At 33.9% G+C, this 20,581-nt stretch overlaps 1 protein-coding gene across 9 annotated transcripts in view; it reads left to right on the top strand.

Moving 5' to 3' along the window:
• sws (patatin like phospholipase domain containing sws) overlaps positions 1–17,674 on the top strand; it is a 414,790-nt gene extending 397,116 nt beyond the window's left edge. For all 9 annotated transcript variants that reach the window (XM_069833425.1, XM_069833423.1, XM_069833427.1 and 6 more), the window contains 3 exons: positions 1,545–1,737; positions 8,352–8,434; positions 17,215–17,674. In XM_069833425.1, the coding sequence (XP_069689526.1) occupies positions 1,545–1,737; positions 8,352–8,434; positions 17,215–17,313 (375 nt within the window). In that variant the 3' untranslated portion in view covers positions 17,314–17,674. The remainder of the gene's footprint in view (positions 1–1,544; positions 1,738–8,351; positions 8,435–17,214) is intronic.
• The last annotated feature ends 2,907 nt before the right edge of the window (positions 17,675–20,581 follow it).

A 20,581-nucleotide genomic window follows, 5' to 3' on the forward strand; every position in this document is an offset into this window, starting at 1 on the left:
AAAAAATAAATGAATATCATATTTAATATAATCAGAGTTAATAGTTCTTTACAGTTTGTTATTCACTTATGCTCACAAACTACATGTAAGAGCTGTAATGTACTTGATCTCTGATGTGAGCATACTTTTGTTTTCATGTTCATAAATTAGTTTTAATTTGAATAAATAACTTTTCTTTTCAAAAATGCGTTCGTATTGTTTCAATATATTTGTGATTTTTTAACATTTATATAAAAATTCAGATTTTCAATGTTCTTCTGGCACTTGAAAGTTCAATTTCAAAGACGGTAATATTTTTTTCTTACTATTTACACTTCCACTAACATTATTAAAACCCAAGATACATGAAATTTTAAATGATAATGGATGTAAAAATTAAAATATTAATAATGGAAGATATAATCCTTTGGGCTCTTGTGGCACCTGAAGATATGACTCCATTAAGAAATAAATTTAGCATAATGCATCAACTTTTGCCTCAAGGTTTTTGATATAAGTAACAAACAAATTTTCACTCTACCCTATGGAACAGTCATGCCCAATAGGAGAGAAATGCCAAAACAGTATTTTTCTTGGAGGAGGAAGTGGTGTCACAGAGAGAAAATGTCCCGCTAATCAAAGTGACGTGACACGTGCACTTGATGGCAGGCTGGAGGAAGTGCTAAGTTCTAGAAGATCCATTATTAGTTCTGATAGCTTACAATAGAAAGAAGGTAATCGTTGATAAGTTGGATCAGTTATGCTGTTATTACTCTTTTCAAAGAAAATCCGTAAACTGATGGGAAAAAAGTTCTTCCATTTGTTTTATTTGACACTAGTGAATGCGTACAAGTTCACAGTCAGGGATCATTGTCCTTGTAAAATACCACACACTACTTCAACACTGGAATGACCCTTATAATATAAATAAAAAGGTATGTGTAGGGAAGTTGAAACATGCCATCAGCAAGACTACACATATATACACAACTTCTGTCAGAAGTGTGATGTAGATCTGTGTTTGGGTGAATATTTAGAAACCTACCATATGAATTTCAACTATTGGTAATCAACTAACTAGAAGGAAAAGTCGAGTAGCCTATATTGTATTGGATGTAAAACTGATTTCATGATACCTATTGATATCATGATGTCGTCACACATTTATGACAACCATTCACCATTTTAATGTACCGGTAAGTAATTCATATTTGACATATACTGTGATTTTTTTCTTGTGCTTGTAAAAATTAAGGTAATATTATATGTAACTTCAAATTACACGTTTTACAGTAAATAATTTACAATTAAAACGCTTAAGTTTTGGACCTTTAAAAACTTGCCATCACTACCAGTCTGGGACATTTAAATGGAACTAGGCCTAAAGAATTCATATGTTATTTCAGCCACACTCTTTTTCATCATCTTTCTTAGCATGAAAAATGGTTTTTGTATGTTTAATTTTACATTTAATAAATATATTTACTATCGACTTATTTATCCATTAATTTTTTTATTGGAATATTTATTTCTTATTAATTAATTACTTTTTATCTTGTTTACAGGAGGTTGGTTATAACCATGGCAAAACATACTTTGCTGGACTGTTGAAAGCAGGACTTTTACCAATATTCAAGCCAGAACAAAGGAAAACACAACCCAAAACAAATCATCCACATGAATCATCATGTTACACTTTCACTGATTTGGCACAAATGGTGTGTAAAGTGGCCCACAACCAATATATTGATGAATCAGGTAATTCAGTCTGTGAATAAAACATTCATACGTGAACATCTCCACATAACTTTTATAGAAAACATGATCTGAGAGGTCTTTGTCGAACTTATGATACCCACTATGTCATGATTATGTTATGTGTTTACGAAATATGGGGACTTATTAAAAATCGCATGATTTCTTGCTGAATAAGTGTGCAAAATACCAATGAATAAATAATGGAAAACCAAAAACTCTGAAGGTTCATTGCTGCCAGATGAATGTACTCTATTGAACTTTAAAAAATTCCTCTGAAATTTTATTAGCAGCCCTACCAGCAAGTCCTTTCCCTATGTTCATGTTATACCCCTTTACTGTAACCATAATAAATGATAACTAAAAGTAAGTGATGAAAGGCGAATTCCCATGCCTTGACATGAAGACATAAATTAATGTGGCTGACATAAGACTGTGGGCATAAATTCGAGCATGAAGTCAGACAAGTTGAGGTCTTAAAATGATGGCATCACGAAACTCACTGAACAGTGGATTGATTTTGCATTCCAAGGAGCCTCTTCTCTCCTTGCTCAAAACAATGATCTAGCACATGTTCCAAGAAGTACTGGAAGGGTCATTCTTCAAATTTACATCTCACCAGCTTCTGAAGATGAAATAGGCCAAATGATCAGGCCTGTGAAGATATTGATGATGAAAATATATTTCTGTTTTTTGAAAAAGCCTTTGTATGTGGTTGAACTTTAACAAAAATGATTGGCAATTCTTTCAGAGTTTTTTTTAGTAAGAAACATTGAAAAAAATCATTGTGAAGAAATTCTTTATTTACCTTCTCTATAGAATCTTCTCTATATAGGCCAACTGGTTGTTATCCCACTATCTCTCTATCTGTTTCTTTGAACATCCAATTCTCTTATTCCATAAGAGCCCAATTATTCTTTTGCTTTTAATTCTTTTAACATAGATATTTATTTCTTACACCCTGACTTCTAACATTTCATCTCTAAAGTTTATATTTCTATTCATCTACAGGCTTTCATTTCAGTGACTTCTTGCAATTGTTTGATTTTATTTGTATCCAGCCTATAATCTTTTATGCACTACACTTTATATTTGCTGACTGCAGTCAGCCTCCTATTTTTTTTCTCATTTATTTCATCAAGAAGAACAGGTGAAATTTACACTATACATTGTCACAACTCTGTTTATAATTGCAACACTTTTCAATGTAATCTCCGATATTTTGAACAGTTTTGGTTCACTGTTGAACAAAAGCATGTATACTAACTTGGTAAAAATTGCTCTCCTTCCTCACCCACTGGTGTATGGCATCTTTTAGAGGCTCGTCCTCAAATGACGTTCACAAAGACTTTCTTTTAGCAGATCAAACAGATGAAAGTCGGAAGGGACAAGAATAGGGCTGTAAGGCAGATATGATGAGACTTCTCCTTGAAATTTGCAATTGCTGCATGGTGGGTAGTCTTGCATTTTCATGCATAAGAAGAATGACAGCTGTTCTGATGGATGAACTCAGGGAAGATGATATCTCCGCTTCTTCAACATAGTACACAATTCACGAATGATGTGATTTATGCAATTGATGTTGTCCTTAAAGGAGCAGTCGGCGATAAAATTCCATATTTCGATTATATTATAGGATGTTTACCAAAGTAATCCTTGGATTAATGGCGTTTGTCGCATCGCTCTAAGCCTTTTAGTTTGCGAAATATTAAAGGTCTTACTGCAAGCTCTGACGTCATAACCACTGATCGGTTCATAAGACTGCGTTGTAGTTCCGTTTGACATACAGCGTAGAACGAGTAAATATATATTCATACGTTACAGTCAGTTATTATTAACACACTTAGGACCTATCACATGCATATACTGTAATAATAATAATAAATAATAATAATAATAATAATAACTTACCCATTTTGAATTTCGTACTCATAGTGATTAGAACAACTTGGGTCTGACAAGGGTTCAAACTGAAAAGGTTTAATATGTCGATCCATTATAACCTATGTCAACGCCTTCACTAAGTGAGTGAATGTATGTGAGACGTGAAATATTCGTTATGAATGGACTGCAAATACGTGTTTATCTCAAGTCAACAATAAATTAGTACATGGCTTATATTATTCTATTGCGTTATAGTTGTTGAGTCACACGGTTTAGGCACGAAGCTATGTTTGAGGGAAACCCTAAAACATCTGGATCATCGAATTGCAGCAGTTGATAACCAGAACTACTTCCAAGACATTTTTCTGTATAGTATCTTCTCTCCACGCATTTTTCTTCCAGCTGTATGTTTTGTCTTCCACCCATCGTTTAGTCGCTTTAGAGTACTGGAGTCTGGAGCCAGTTCCATCTCTTTTCATGTTGTAATTATGGTCCATTATCGCAATCATAGTTCTTGTTACCATTCCACCATATGGAAAGTGTTTTCTCTTAGGAGTGTAAAGCAATCTCTCGTTATGGTATGATTCAAATTTGCTGATGTGACAAAATTGATTAGTCTGATTTAGGTCTTTCAAAAGGGCAGGGTTACATACAACTTTTTTCAGAGCATTATAATCGCTGGATCCAGGTTCAATCCATTCTCTCTCACTATTGTATGGGTGAATGTGTGCACATTTTTTATTGTCTCTGTTTCTCCCTATTCGTGTATATTACAAACATGATTTAATACAGAAATGAATCTGTCTTCTAAGTCGTCAGAATCACCTTCACGTGTAGCACAAGACCACATAGGTGATTTATGATGCTCTCTTTCCACATTTGTGCTGCGGCTTTAAGCTTTTTGCCATGTGCCAAATGTCAAATTGATAGCCCATCCATTCATATTTGGTCCTTATCAATTTCCTAATTCCTCTATGGCGGTCCGATAGAAAGAGGGTAATGTTAATTTTTCTTTTAGGCGATCTAGAACTTTTTCACATGCTGCTTCGCCTACAATTAGACCTTTTTTCAGAACTACGAAGTCTATAATCTTATCTGAATCGAGGTCCATTACACTGTAAGTCACATATTTTGCACTGTAACTAGTTGAGTCAAATTGGTCATCACCGCAATTCGCACGTTTTTATCTTTTAGGGAATTGGTAAGTTGTTCATGAATCTGAAAATAAGTACATCTGACTGTTAGTTCTACGAATTTTGAAATTATTTTATAAAATGTAGTCTTGCCGATGAAACATAGTTGTAAAGTTTTTGAAAATTTTTCAAACAATTTGTATCTTATATCGCACAAGTATAATGCAGAACTCACTGCTATGCTTCACCTCTGTTCGGACTTCCACTCCCAATTACGGGCATTCTGGCACACACTGCATTAACTTTCAGCAATGGTCCTGTTGTTTCTACCAAATATTTGTAAAAGAGGAATGACAAATATTACAGAAGAAAAAGAAAAACAAAATTTGTAACGCTGACCAGAAAAAAAAAAAAAAAAACTTTTTGACTTCCTATTTACTTTCTGTTTCATGTGCAGCGTCCTCGGAACCTGATGAATTAGAATTTGAAGTTTCTTCTTCTATTTGAAAATATGTCTCTAAGTCAGTTTCTGCTCCCCCACATCTGATTCACCACACACATTTCTTAGCATCTCGCACCCTATCTCACACTGCACAACTTTGTTTATATTAGGTTCCTGTGAATTTTCAACCTCATCAAGAACTACACACACGTCAATATTTTCACCTATAGGTGCATCACTGCAACTTGCTATTGCTTCTTCGACGATCTTCTTTCATTTATAAGCAGAGGAGCGCATAGATCAGAACTGTCTTGGGGAGATTCTCCTTCCAAAAATAGGAAAGAGACAGAAGTTTTTTTAATTTTCATAGGAGTTCTATTGTCTTTCATTAAATGTCTTTTTAGTAAAGACGATTCTTCAAAATCAGTTTCACGGAAATGACTGGAACACACAACAGTAGTTTTCCACAGTGTAAAACCTTTTCTGTTGCTTTTCTTCACCCATGTTTTAAATATTTGCGGTAACTTTCGGAAATACATGAAATGATACCCCTTCTTCATGTTCTGTTTTTGTTGTTCCCTCTGAACACGAAAAATCACAACATCACGGCATTTTAAACTGTATTATGATACAATTTCTTCTGTTTAGTCTACTGTAGTTCAAAATCGTTCATATAAAAGAAAATACGTCTACATAAAACCACAACATTGGTATGTGTTGGTTTTATGATTAAATGAAAAGCAAAACATGACTTCACACAATCATAACTAAGTCCGAAATTCTGTTCACGTTTACTACGGCGAGAGAAGATTATTTATTTTAATACAAAGCGCTGCGCTGCACTCGCCGATGTTCTCGGTCTATTACGCAATCACACCAGTTCAGTGGCTGTGACGTCATAAGTATTTGTGCGGAGTCAGTAACTCAAGAACCATGCCTCGCATTGACATGCGGCAAATTACATTCTACTTAGACTGAAAAACGTGTTTGATTAAAGCCAACTTAATTTTACCGCGGACTGCTCCTTTAACCACTGCAGTGTGTGGACGACTGGTCTGGATTACACCAGCCAATGAAATTTGTCCTTCTTCAGCCTTGCACCTTAGCATCATACCCAACACCAAACAGTACTGAAATCCACTGTTGCATCTCCATAAACATTCTTCAAACATTCATGGATCTGAATTGGCATCACACAGTCTTCGACATTGAGGAATTCTAATCATGTTTTAATATCATGTTTATGTCAGCCATTTTCTAAAACAGTTTAGTGCTGCTTATGGGAAAAGTAGAGACTACCAAACAATGTACGAGAAGATTGAGGAAAAGTAGAGACTACCAAACAATGTACAAGAAGGTTTGAGGAATTGAGCCATATTTAAATTTTGCACATTACTAAATAAATTGGAGAGATACAAAATAGGAGGCATTACTTTCTGACTGCTTGTTGTATTCTATTTTTTTGTTCAGTTTAGTACAGTTGATATAGGCTACATAAAACCTTTATGTTGCTCAAAATCATACTTTCACATAATGACATTCGTATACACAGAACTTATTTGTGAATAACATATGGAATAGAAATAAATTACATATTTTTCGTCAGAGAAGCATGAGTATAAAGTTTTCGTCAAAAAGATCGCGAGTATGGCCAGAATTTTCCATAAATTTTTCTTTTTTACACGTCTTATTATTTTATAGTTCCATTTACATTCCTTATGTTCTATTGTTCACAGATTATATGAACATATTATATTAATTTTAATGCAAATAGTGATAATCAAAGGAATGCTTGCAAGTTTAAGGAGACAGATATTCTTTTATTTGCCATTATTTAAAATTGTGAAGTTGTCTTTATGGTCAAGTAGTCAGAATGCTTACTTCTTGATCGAAAATTTGCAGGTTGAAACAAAGTGGAGTATGATATGAATTTCTGGGACAAACTTTTCAATAGGATAAAGTAAGCAAAATTATTTGCGTTGTCAGCCTACAGTTCCTATGTAACGTGCAAGTGACTTTGCTGGCTAACCTCCAAATGCTGCCCTGCAAACAGCATGAACATTTTTCTACTAGCTATTGTTCTTGTTTATTTTTCTTTTCTATAATCAGTGGTAATGTATGCCAGCTGACAGTGCTCTGACAAATGTACAGAACAGAAAGTTGGCCATATCTGGGGACAGTGTCAAGCAAGGGTGGTCAAAAGAGGTGGACATATTTGTACACAGTAAATATGCCTCATCAGAAATACATGAAGTTTTGATGTGTTTTCCTAACAGTGCATATATTTTTGAGTTCCATAAATTACTTATCTTATATTCCAAGAAAAATGCAACTTTCTTCATCTTATGTTAAAGGGGAACGACTATTATAAGTAGATGAGTGAGAACATGCTCATTAGAACTACTGATACTATGAGCAGGTGAGAAAGAGAGAATCTTATTCCTGTGTCGTCAGACGTATTTCCACTATACCAAATTATTGGTATCATATTGCACAGAACATACACTTCTTTTTAATTGATTAAAGTTCTCGTTAACACTTTGTTAAAACTATAAAATTTACTTAGTCTTACGTTAAAAAAGTGTAAAATTGTTAAAAAAGGCATATACCTTCGACAGACGGCCCGTTTCAATGCTATGTCACGTCATCTTCAGTGTCTCTTGAACCACTGGTGATCTTGACTCTGTGATGTGCATTTGTCGATGGTAGGGGTGGGAGTGTGTTGTTCCTATGGTGGGGGCTGGCTGTTTGTGTGTTATGATGTATTATGACGTCGAATACAATAACATGCCCACAATATATACTTAACACACAATTGCAGTTCAATACACACACATTATTCGACGTCATAATACATCATAACACACAAACAGCCAGCCCCCACCATAGGAACAACACACCCCCACCCCTACTATCGACAAATGCACATCATAGAGTCAAGATCACCAGTGGTTCAAGAGACACTGAAGCTGATGTGACATAGCATTGAAACGGGCCGTCTGTCGAAGGTATATGCCTTTTTTTAACAATTTTACACTTTTTTAACTTAAGACTAACTAAATTTTATGACTTCTTTTTCATTTTCATTCTAGAAATAATTGAGATGTACAGTAGCCTATATGATATTGAAGTACTAATATTGCATTATGTTTGTTTAGATTCAGAAGAAGAATATGAAGCAGATGAGGAGGATGCTCAAGAAGTGGGATATGCTTCAGAGCCAGCAGTAGGTCTATCTGACGTGAGTACAGTGCTAGTGTTTTTATGTGCATATTATTTATTCTTATACTCTTCCTCTATATGGCTCATTTCTACCTCAGCTCTTGGCTGGCTTCTTGTCTTACAATACCAATTTCCAATTCCTGGCAAATATGGTAAGGTTAGTGTTTAGCTGTGGGACAGGTTTTCTTCAGATACTTTCACAATTACTTTTTTACTTCTATATTCTCATCCAGATGTCTCTGATAGCCTTTGTAAGAGTACATACCATTCTCGCAAAAATTCCTCGAATTCTAAATTGACTATTGCTTATACAAATCTAGTGAACCTGGTTTCGAATCCCGAAAGGGAAGAAGAGTCTTTCTTCTGAAGTGATAACATCTGTCCTTCGTCTTGTGAATGTGTTGTGTTTTAAAATTTTCACAACAACGAGAAAAGTTCACCGCTGTGGAGGAACGGTTAGCTTGCCTGACTGTGAATGAGTGAGCCCAGGTTCAAATCCTGGTTGGGACAAGTTACCTGGTTGAGGTTTTTTCCGGGATTTTTCCTCAACCCATTAAGAGCAAATGTTGGGTAACTTTTGGCATTGGACCCAGACTCATTTTGCTAGCATTATCACCTTCATCTCATTCAGACGCTAGATAACCACAGTAGTTGATAAAGCGTCGTAAAATAACCAATTTATAAAAAAAAAGAAAGGAAAAAATGTTCCATTCGAATGACTCTTGACTTCACAGTTCTGCTTTTACTAATATGACTTTGTAGAAGTTCAAGTTTATAATGAAAGTAAAAGTTGGAATATAAAATTAAAAACGTATTTCTCAACACACGAAATTGCTGACAGTTCACATGATAGGGAAAGTGTTAAAATATTGGTAAATACTTCCTTGAGATTTTGTATCGAAATTGAAGTCAGAGTCAATACTTTTCACCAACTATGACTTGACCAAAATTTCATCCATTTCTGACTATAACTCCACATCTCTGGTATTAAATTGAGAATCACTGATCATTGCAAATTGCAGGTTGCTGACAAACAACAAGTAGCTGTGTGAAATTAATACTTATACTTGCCTAACATGAACTGGAATGTGAATAGGCAATAGACTCTCAATAAAAATTTGTAGACATTTTTATGTATTTAAGGGAACGAACAAGTGAAAAATGTGGAAAAATGGAAAAAAATACAAATTTTTGTTTTTATGTTCATAATTTTATTTAAACCTTCTACTTTCATAATATGGCCTCATTTTTTATTTGGGAGCCCTTTAAACCGTGTCACATGACGTTTAAATGTCTGCTTGCACGTGCTTCGTTGCCCTTTAAACGAGCTGTCAGCTCTAAAGTTTATGTTGAGCTTTGTAATTTGAATAAAGCGGGCTAGTTTTTTTTCTGGTGTGTATCTAGTGAAATTAAGTTTGTTGTCACTCCTGAATATACTATCAGCTTGCCTGTCAGCCCTGCAAATACTTCGTTTTGAAACTGAACGGCAAAATATTGTTTGTGGACCGTTTCTTCTCGAGTTTGTGCGTTTGTACGTGAATATTCATACTTGTTTTGCTGATTTCGTGTTATTTAGGATGTTATTAAAGTTTTACACTAATTTTGTATTCAATTAGTTGTATATATTAGTGTGAATAAGTTAGTATAAGTGCATTAGGTTAGGAATCGTCACAATAACATTCAAGACCACGTGTATAACTCAACATTTAGCATTTTAGGCATAGTTTTAGTTTTCTAAACATGAATAGACTAAGTGACATTCATAATAAGGGCAAGAAACGATCAAAATATGCTAATAGGGCTAAAAATTTAGCAAATATAAGGTGGAAGAATGCCAAAACTATTGTGGAATGTGTGCAACAAGAAAATGTGTTAGGCCTAGTTGGTGATAATGAAGATCAAGTGTCAAAAGAAACAAATAATAAACAAAGTGCTAGTGAGATAAAGTTGATAAAATATGGCAACTTGCAGGAGAATTCAAATATAAGTGCCCCCCAGTGTAGTGAAGACTACACATTAGTGCATGTAAGTTTGTGGAGTGAACTGTATAAAGGAGTAAAATGTGGTGAATGTGGAATGGATAGTGCAAAAGCTGAGCTTACTGAACCATCAGGCTTTGCATTTAAAGTGATAGTGAAGTGTTATAATTGCAACACAGTGTTGAATGAAATGTATACAAGTCCTAAGGTAGGTAACACTGAGTCAACTCGACCTCCCTTCGATGTAAATAGGAGAATGGTCAACGCCTTTGTTACCATGGGAAAAGGACACTCTGCTATGGAACAACATTGTATGGCTATGGGTATGGCAGGTTTGAGCTCACCATCCTTCAACTCTCACCTGATAAAACTGACGGAAGAAAACAAACTTGTTAGACAACATGTGTTGAGAAATGCTCACTCTGCAGTTAGACGAGCTCACATGGAAGTGGACAGTTCTATTAGTGATAGTGATGTTATAAATATTGGTGTGTCATACGATGGCACATGGATGAAGCGTGGACATACATCAAAGTATGGTTTAGGTTTAGTCATAGATATTTTAACAGGGCTAGTGTTAGATTTTGAAATAATGTCAAAATATTGCAGTACTTGTGAAAAGACAGAAAAAAAAATGGATGTTGCAAGTGACGAATATAAACAGTGGTATCAAAGTCACAAAGATGCTGGTGTTTGTGAGAAAAATTTTGATGGATCTTCAAATGCCATGGAGATGAAAGCTGCAGAAATTCTCTGGACCCGGTCCATTAGGTTGTGTAATATGAGGTACACAACCTTATTGTCTGACGGGGATGCAAAAACACACCATCACCTTCAGCAGCTTCAAGTTTATGGTGAAGGCATTGACATTAGAAAAGAAGAATGTGTGAACCACGTTGCTAAGAGAGTAGGTAAAGGTCTACAGAATATTGTTAGGGAATGGAGAGGGACAGATTCCTCAATCGGAGGCAAAAAAAAGGGAAGTCTGACTGCAGAAATGATACCTCGACTGCAAAATTACTACAGAAAGGCCATTATTGATAATATCCCCGATGTAAACAAGATGAAGAAAGCCATCTATGCAACACTTGACCATGCAATGTCCACGGATGACAAGCCCCTGCATTCAAGATGCCCTAGTGGTGAAAAGTCATGGTGCTTCTTCAACCGGGCCATTGCGAAGCAAGAAGCTGTTCCGAAGCATGACTTGAAAACCATGAAGACAGTGTTGCGACCTGATGTTGTGGCTAAAATCATGCCAGTGTACTGTAGACTAGCTAGTGATGAACTTCTTAGCAAGTGCACTGCAGGAAAAACTCAAAATGTGAATGAAAGTGTTCATAGTGTGATATGGCGGAAGTGCCCAAAAGAAATTTTTGTATCAAAAAAAAAACTTGAAGTGGCTGTTACTTCTGCTGTGACTGAATTTAACATGGGTTGTACAGCAAACATTTCCATGAGAGATTTAGTGTCAACAGTGAAATTATCTCCTGCAGCATACAAAATTGGCAATAGGAGAGACAAGCGTCGACTGCAGCAAGCGGCTACTTCAACCAGTGAGAACTTCAAAACAAGCAGGAAGAAGCTACGTTTGTCAAAAAGTGTCACTGAAAGTAGGAAAAAGCAGCAGGAGGGGTCAACATATCAGGCAGGAGGGTTTTAAGCAATTTCCATAATGTGTAAGTACTCAAACATAGTGTTGTACTTTAAAACTTGATTTTCTCCCTTTTAAATTTTATTACATTTTAACATGTTCAAATTGCTCCATATGATGCATTTCTTAACTAATAGTGATGAAATTTTTACCACAAGCCCACATTACCTAAAGGAAAAAGACTGTCACATGGATTTTTAAAATATTTATTATTTGCCAAGATATAAATTGATTAAGATGCATGAAATTAATTTTTTTCTTTAAATTGGCACTCACCCAGTTTTGAATTTTTTTCTCAGTAACTAAGAAGTGCTAACTAAAAATCATGTGATAGATGTTTTATTATTGTTAGAGGAACTGTTCTATATTTTTTTTTAAATTCATAATGTTAAGCGTTCATCATGCAGCATTTTTTAAATATTAATTAGTATTAATTGGTAAATAATTAATTTCTTCAAAACTAATTAAGATACATTGATGAAATTTATAGGGATGTTTTAAATACATATCAGCACTCTGTGGTAAAAATTTCAGTCCATTAGCATCACAAATGCATAATTTGAATATTTCACTTGTTCATTCCCTTAACTTTTCTTCATTTCAAAATTTAACCTACATTTCAGTCTGTTTTGTACTGAATTTTTCAATCTTTTCCAAGAATATCCATGATATATTTTTCCCCCTTGAAGTTTGTATTGCTTTTTTATGTTCTTTCTATTTATTTCTGTTGTAATCTGTTTTGTCATGGACTAAGTGTATATATATCTAGTTTTTGTGGTCCAAAACTTATTGTTCTTGTGTCTGATTCTAGCATTTTATTCCACTTTTATCACTTGTCTTAATTTTCCAAGTTTTATTAAATTTGTTGAGTTTATTACTTATAACTATAACGTTATAACTAATCCCAAGTATTTTATATCGTAACTTTTACAGTTTAATGAGATAATTGAAGACCTCCCCAGAATAAGGGTGTAACCAACAAATCTATAATACACACTTCAGGAGAAAGGAAAAAGTTTCAGGGACATATTTCGTTGTGCCTATATTTACTAGCAGAACCATTTGACTAATCAAGAATACAAATTTATTCAGCTATTAGATGCAGTAATTTATTGTTACAAATGAATGCTTCAAAATTACTTTTTCCAAGAAAGTCACATATTTAATTAATTTGATGTTACATCCTCCTTCTGGGGAGATCTTCAATTATCCTTGTATATTGTTAAGTGTTATTTATCTCACTGGCAACTTGCCTTCAGACTTTGGTTGTTTGTATTAAAATCTGATCATTGTGTGTTGTCCTTGTCTTATTTTAATTCCATTAAGAGTTTATTTTCATTTCTCTATTAGGCTACATTTAAGATGATTCAAAATAATATGTAAATATGCTGGAAGGGGAGAGGGCTGATGGTATGGAACAAAAAAATTTTGTTTTTCTACATTTTGCACCATTTCAAAATTATGTGATGTTAATAAATGAAGACTTCACTACAATGCAACTTTCACTGAGACCAACTTAAAGTGGATAGTTGACTGATTTCAATCAGTCCCACAATATCACAAATATTAAGTTTCTTATCTTAATCACACCTTCTTATCATTATCTTGTTGTAAGCATAAATGTCTCCTTAACTGATCAATGTTGTAATTGTAAGATTAATTTTGGTAACACGTGAATTTAACCATTCACAGTTGAACTTCATCCTTGAATATCTCTGAAACTATTTCATGTGGATTTAAAATTACATTGTTAATATTGCAGGCGACTTAAATGCCTGAGTTGGCAACAGATCTGTTGCTAAAATTGTTGGATGTCATGGAGAAGATAAAATCAATGGAAGTAGCTAAGAATGAAGAAATTTTGCAACACGAACTGATCTGAAAATAACAAATACATTCTTCAGAAAAAAACAAATACAGTGAAACTTCATTTATATGTTTTTCTGAGGGTCTGATGAAAAAAACTTATGCGAGAAAAATATACAACTGAAATGACATTAATTACATCTGAAATAGTATTAATAATAACATGTGATTATTTTACAAAATAAAGTCAATTACAAATACACTTCCTCTTTCTTCCACTCGTTGGAATTAAAAAACTAATCAGGTAAAGCCCACATTTCTAAGCACAATCAAACAGTAAAATAAGTAAGCAAATAAGCACGAAAAATGGTGAAAATAAGCACCAAAATAAGCAAAAACGAATACACGGAAATAGTAAAATAAGCACGAAAAATGGTGAAAATAAGCACCAAAATAAGCAAAAACGAATACATGGAAATATGATGATATCTTATTTGTTTCGTAGAACTCTTACCTTATTGAAGGCTGTTGCAGTATATAAGGAAGGTCATCCTGAGATTTTCCTGTGTGAAGCTCCTGTGTCTGTCAGTGAAGAATGATTTGTACAGTGAAAATGTTCTTTCGATGTCACATGATGTCATAGGCACATGTCAAAAGCACCACAGTTCTTCTTCGGTGAATTCCTCTTCAATATGTTTCTTCACCAGAAAGCATTTTAGAAATTTGACACAGTGTTTTGTAACCGAAATATTTCTGTAATACCTGACTGAGTTTATCGAACGCAATTTTTGCAACCCCATATATTTCTGAAGATAATGTTACCGAAATTTCATCTATCAGAGAAAGTGAATGTTCCAAGGGATTATTTCGAGCTTCCAACTGCTTTAAAATTTCGGGTATTTTGGAGAAATGATTATGGATGTACTGAATCTTTTCTTGGATGCCGTTTTTAGCAAAACATTTGTGGCCTGTGGCAATGCTATTGCATCTTCTGCATTTTTCACTTCACTGAAATGTTAGTATGACACAGCCTGTAACCACGTACCCCATTGAGTTAAGACTGGCTGAGGAGGTAAAGGCAAATTTGGAAGGAGTTCACGAAATTTTTTAATTCTAATCATTGACTTTATAAAGACTTTCTTCACACTGGAAACAAGAAGGTCCACGTCTTTATACTGGCTTCTAACAGTTTCAGCGATACGATGTAAACCATGAGCAAGGTATGTCAAGTGAACTAATTTAGGGTAGAGAACTTTTAATCCAACTCCTGCTTTAACAATATATGGAGCAGCATCACTGAGAAATAACAATACATTGTCATACCGAACACCTTCTGGCCACAAGAAAAGTAACGAGTCGTTGAAAAACTTTGCAATAGTGGAATGATTTACCAACTACAGCTCTACATACGCACTGCCCTTATGCATTTGTGGTTTCATCAATAGAAATCCTTATGTTTTTCTGCTTCAGTTTATCCCGAATGTTACAAATTACTTCTTGAAAACACTGTGGCATATAGTTTTTGCACAAAGTAGATTCGTCCAGCACCCTTTTGTTTGTGTATTTTTCTAAAAATACCCGAAGCTGCACATTATTCAATTTCCACAACGGAAGGTCAGAACCCGCTAATGCTAAACACAAATCTTTGAAAAATATATCACTAGAAGTCGATTGTTCACCCACATTGGTTTTAGCAGTTGCTGGTTTAACTTAGATTTATTCCAAACCTCTCCTTATGCCGCGTTGTTTTAATATGCTGCACAGTGTCATATTTTTTATTCGCAGAAACACTCTTTTCACACACCAAACAAAATAAGACTGCCATCCTCACTGATAATATTACTTCCAAACTCATTTATGCATTTGTGTGGCATTCCTTAACTACAACAGCGAGCAATCACACACTCCTTACTGAAACAATGCACACCGCAGCTTGAAACTTGGGGGATTCACCATCCATGCACATGACATCATTATGATAATGCGATAAGTTCGATACCCTATTGACCTGCCTAGTCACAGAAACTAGGCGGGAATCCCAAGGTTCTCTCTAATTAAAAGTACGCAGTATTATTTCACAACATCCTAGCATTGCTTTCTTACGCATTCAACTGAAGTTAATTATTTATTAGCCAATAAAAAAGATAATCAGTGATAAATGACAGCTAGGAGTGAAATATGCACTTTCAAAATTACAGTTTTGAGTGAAATATGCTGTTTTAATTAAAAATCATAAAATAAGTACCTAAGCAAAAACTTTTCCTACGAAATAGTCATTTATAAGCACTAACAAACATAGTTAAAACTGCTTATCTAGGTGTGTCTTACGAAATATAACCTTTCTACTTACCTTTAAAAGTGTGGAAAAGAATATTCATTTTGCTTGGAAATCTCGGCTTTACTACTCAGCAATGTTCTCGTTATATTTCGTTGAGTCTACTGTCAAAATATTTTCAGTTTGGAGTGGTGTTAGGATAGTCGCATTCAGTGCGGTCAAAGCTTTGATCTGAATTCTCACTGTTTAAAATGTTCCGTTTCTTCCCTCTGCACATACTTCTCTCCCCTCTTTGAATTGATTCTCTCTGGGCTAGAGGGCCGTGGTCTGTCGGTGTTATAACCAAACGTTTCGTCCATTACTCCAGTGGACATCTTCAGTGGTGTGGTAACGTGTGCAGAGAGATCTGGTGCGGACCGCTGTGACGACAAACCACAACCGTCCCACACTTAAATATCGACGTGCTACCGTCTCAATGCCAGTTCCTGATACACACAGCAGATCTCTCCGCACATGTGTACCACGCCACTGAAGATGTCCACTGGGGTATGGACGAAACGTTTGGTTATAACACCGACAGACCACGGCCCTCTAGCCCGAAAAATACCCATCCTAACATATATAACTGTTTACCCCAGGGCAGGTCTTTCACTGCAAACTCAGCATTCTCCAATCTTTTCTATTTTCTGCCTTCCTCGTAGTCTCTGCATATGATCCATATATCTTAATGTATCTTCTTCTGCCCCAAACTCTTCTCCGGTTCACCATTCCTTCCAGTGCATACTTCAGTAGGCAGTTTCTTCTCAGCAAGTGACCCAACCAATTCCTTTTTGAATAAGCAGTGTTTAGATTGTTTATACATGGATTTTTTTCTCCCACCATCAGCCCCATTTTCCAGTTACATTTATTATTATTATTATTATTATTATTATTATTATTATTATTATTATTATTATTTGAAGAGAGTTCAAGAATGATACTCAATAGCATTTACTTGATAACAACTCTACAAAATCCTTATATACCAGCACTGTAATTTCTTTAAAATACTAAATATGTTTATAATTGTTTGTTCTCATTTTCAGACTGAGAAAACCTCTTTGCGCAGAAGACGTGTTGGTGGATCTCTCTCTTTGTCAGAAAATGAGTTGGAATCAGAGAGTGAATACGCTATTAAGTCATAGCATTCATCATAGGGTTAGTTTAACTAATGAGTTCCTTTATGGGACATAAATATGCAGTAATAATATGTGACATTAAGTACATTTACGATTTGCTTGTCATTTCAAATGGAACTGTGTTCATCTAGATAATTTGTATATACATAAACTGTGCACGTATTTGTAATTACATAAATGGAAGTTAAGTTGTACATATTGAAGAATATTCTATTTTCTTTTAGGCTTTTGCATTTCTGTAGAGTAGTTTAGTGTTCGTAATAGGATATGCAGTCCTAAAATGCAGAAATTACATTGTATCATGGATATACAAGGTCAAGCTATGTGATAGTACAAAACCTTAATGATGAATATCATATGAAAATTCTCTCTGTCTGTCTATGAAAAGGAACTTGAATACTAGAACATTCCCAAGCATAATATGACTCAATCTTAAAGTCTTTTTCATATCTTCATAACACTGTCCGATTAACAACTATGATATTGTTGAATATTACTGCATAGTATATGCCATGTTTAGAAAACTCTTACTTACTTGCTTCTATCTTTATTATAACATCACTAGTATTTGTTTGATACTGGGAACAGGGCAGATATGTGCAGTGACCTTGCTCACAGAGTTGTCACTTCTTTCTGTCTTATATTCTCTTATCCTTTGCAAAGTGCGTACAAGGCTGACTTGTCATAAGTGGCACTTTGTCACATTACTTAGATATAATACACCCACAAGAGTTTTTTTTTGCACTCCTTAAAGATTAAATCTGATGTTGTGATGATTTTTTTTCTTAAGCAATCCTCTGTTATTAATATTTAGTGTTGTAGATTTTTAGGTGAAGCCTTTTTAAACATGGCAAATACTATGATATTAAATATAACATAGGTTATTGATTTGAAACACTACCACATTTGTTTAACAAAAAAAACTGCAGTTGGTGATAAACAATATTAAATGATTTTGTCAACATGAAAAGTGAAAATAAAACAAAATAGATTAATAGCACAGTTCCTTAGAGTAACATGCATCGAAATTGAAGTATATAGTAATTACCATTAAAACAGAGTTTTATATGACACTGAATTGAAATAGTTGCCAGTGCAAAAAAATCTCATATCATCATATGTAGAATTCAGATTATTTGATGCTATATATAGGGGTCATATGGGTCATTCCATTGTAACGAACATTACATTCTTACATGGATTTGAACACTTGAAATTTTTTGCAGTCTACTATAGACAAGAGCAATGCTTTGGAACATACCTGGTAACTTAATAGAGGATAGTGTGAAGATTATATAGTACCAAAAATATAATATTGTGATGGTGCATGTTCTTGGGTTTACAATTTGAAAAATTTAACAAACATTACATCAAAGGACATGGATTCTTAAGTTGTGAAAGACTGTTGTGATTCTCTGTTCTTACAATATTTTATGTTAGATAAAAAAAATACAGCTTGAATCTAGGAAAATTACAGAACTAAATGACATAAACGTTTTTTATTCTACAGATGTATGTTACTTGAAAATAATTAAAAACTTAGAGTAACAAATGTTACAGAGTCAGAATTGAACAGTTCGTAAAGAACTTCCTACCGATAATTTGAAAAAAGATCAGTTTTGAGAGTACAATAACTTTCTTACTCAACTTGCACAGTAAAATTTGTGTTGAAAATAAATTTTCCCCTACTTTCTTAGGTTTAGGCAATGTGCTTAAAACCAGGTCTGGGGATATTTCATCTATATCGTTATTTGTTGGGTACACAAAGTAAGTGTTCTTTCCTTCTCTTCTTATGAACTGTACACTAAGCATATTACTCAGACACTTGAGAAGGATTATATGGCCGACATATTGTCCAGTTTGTGGGTAATGAATCAATATGTAGTCACCAACTGATAGTTCTGAAAATTTTTAATTCATGGCATGATCAATGAAATGAGTAGATTTAGTAGGACTGCTTGTTTCTTCCTGAGTTCCTTTCATTTTATGTTTCTTAAATGGTTCAACATCTCCAGTATTTGAGAAGTGCCCAACTGTGTTTGGTGCAGCAATTTTCACACATCGGGCTTCTTGGATTCCTATCATTGACAATCACTTGTAAGAATAAAGCTTAAGTACTTAAGGTTTATACTTTTGAGTAGGAGCACTTCCTGTGATTACTCGTAATCACTAGAACATACTCATTTTCGTAAGAATAAAGTCATTCTACCTAACGCGAATATATACTCATCTCAACAGCAATCTTGATCATTTAAAAGTTAGTATATACTCATGTTACCTATCCTCTTTGACCACATTGCACCCTAATGCTCAATTTTTTTATAGGCTTTCATATGCTATCTGCATGTTGTAGTGGTTTATGTTTTGCTTTTTGTAAATTTTAATAATGGATAAATAAATAAATAAATAATTAAATAAGTAAATAAATAGAATAAGTAATAAAATACATTAATTAAATAAATAGACACATAAATTAAATAAATGAGTAAATTAAATAAATAAAGAGACAAATAAATAAATAAAAATAAAATTAATTAATTAAATAAATGAATAAATAAATAAGTAAATAAATATGAAAAAGAGAGTGACGTTAATAAAGCAGGAAACAAGAAAATACTATTGGGAAATCGTCATTACAGGATGATGGATAGAGATTACATCCATTTCTAGAATTCCAGTTATGCTAATTGTATTTTTTATTATGGAGCAGTTACATATAATTTTAAAGTTACAAGTAATTGCATTTTGCAATTCAAATTTTACACAATAAACTGTAACTGTTAATTATATTTAACAATACAATCTAACCTTATAATTTGATAGCCATTCATATTCTTATAGGTTATGTTTTTTATGAAGAACAAATACGTGTTTAACCAATTTCACATTCACTTTTGTGAAGCGTTAAAGGCTTCTGAAGTTCACGTCTTTTTCTATATTTTTCCATGAGGCACTACATCGTTCATAAATTATGCCATTTATTTTTAATTTAACTTTAAACTGAACACAAATCAACAAATACTCAGAATTGAGCCTGCTACAAACCATACTCAGAATAACATGAGAACGAACTTATAAATATGAGAATATACTAGCTTTTATTCTTATCAAGCATGAGTATATATTCTGACAAGATGGACGCTTGAGTATATTCTACTATGCTTCCATGTTATGAGTATGTAATCAAAAATGAGTAGGTACTCAAATGTTTTTATTCTTACTAACAAGAGTATATACTAAAAAAAGTCCAGTATATACTATATACTCATGTTTA

The sequence above is a fragment of the Periplaneta americana genome, chromosome 8 (assembly GCF_040183065.1).
Source record: "Periplaneta americana isolate PAMFEO1 chromosome 8, P.americana_PAMFEO1_priV1, whole genome shotgun sequence".
NCBI classification, from domain to species: Eukaryota; Metazoa; Arthropoda; class Insecta; order Blattodea; family Blattidae; genus Periplaneta; species Periplaneta americana.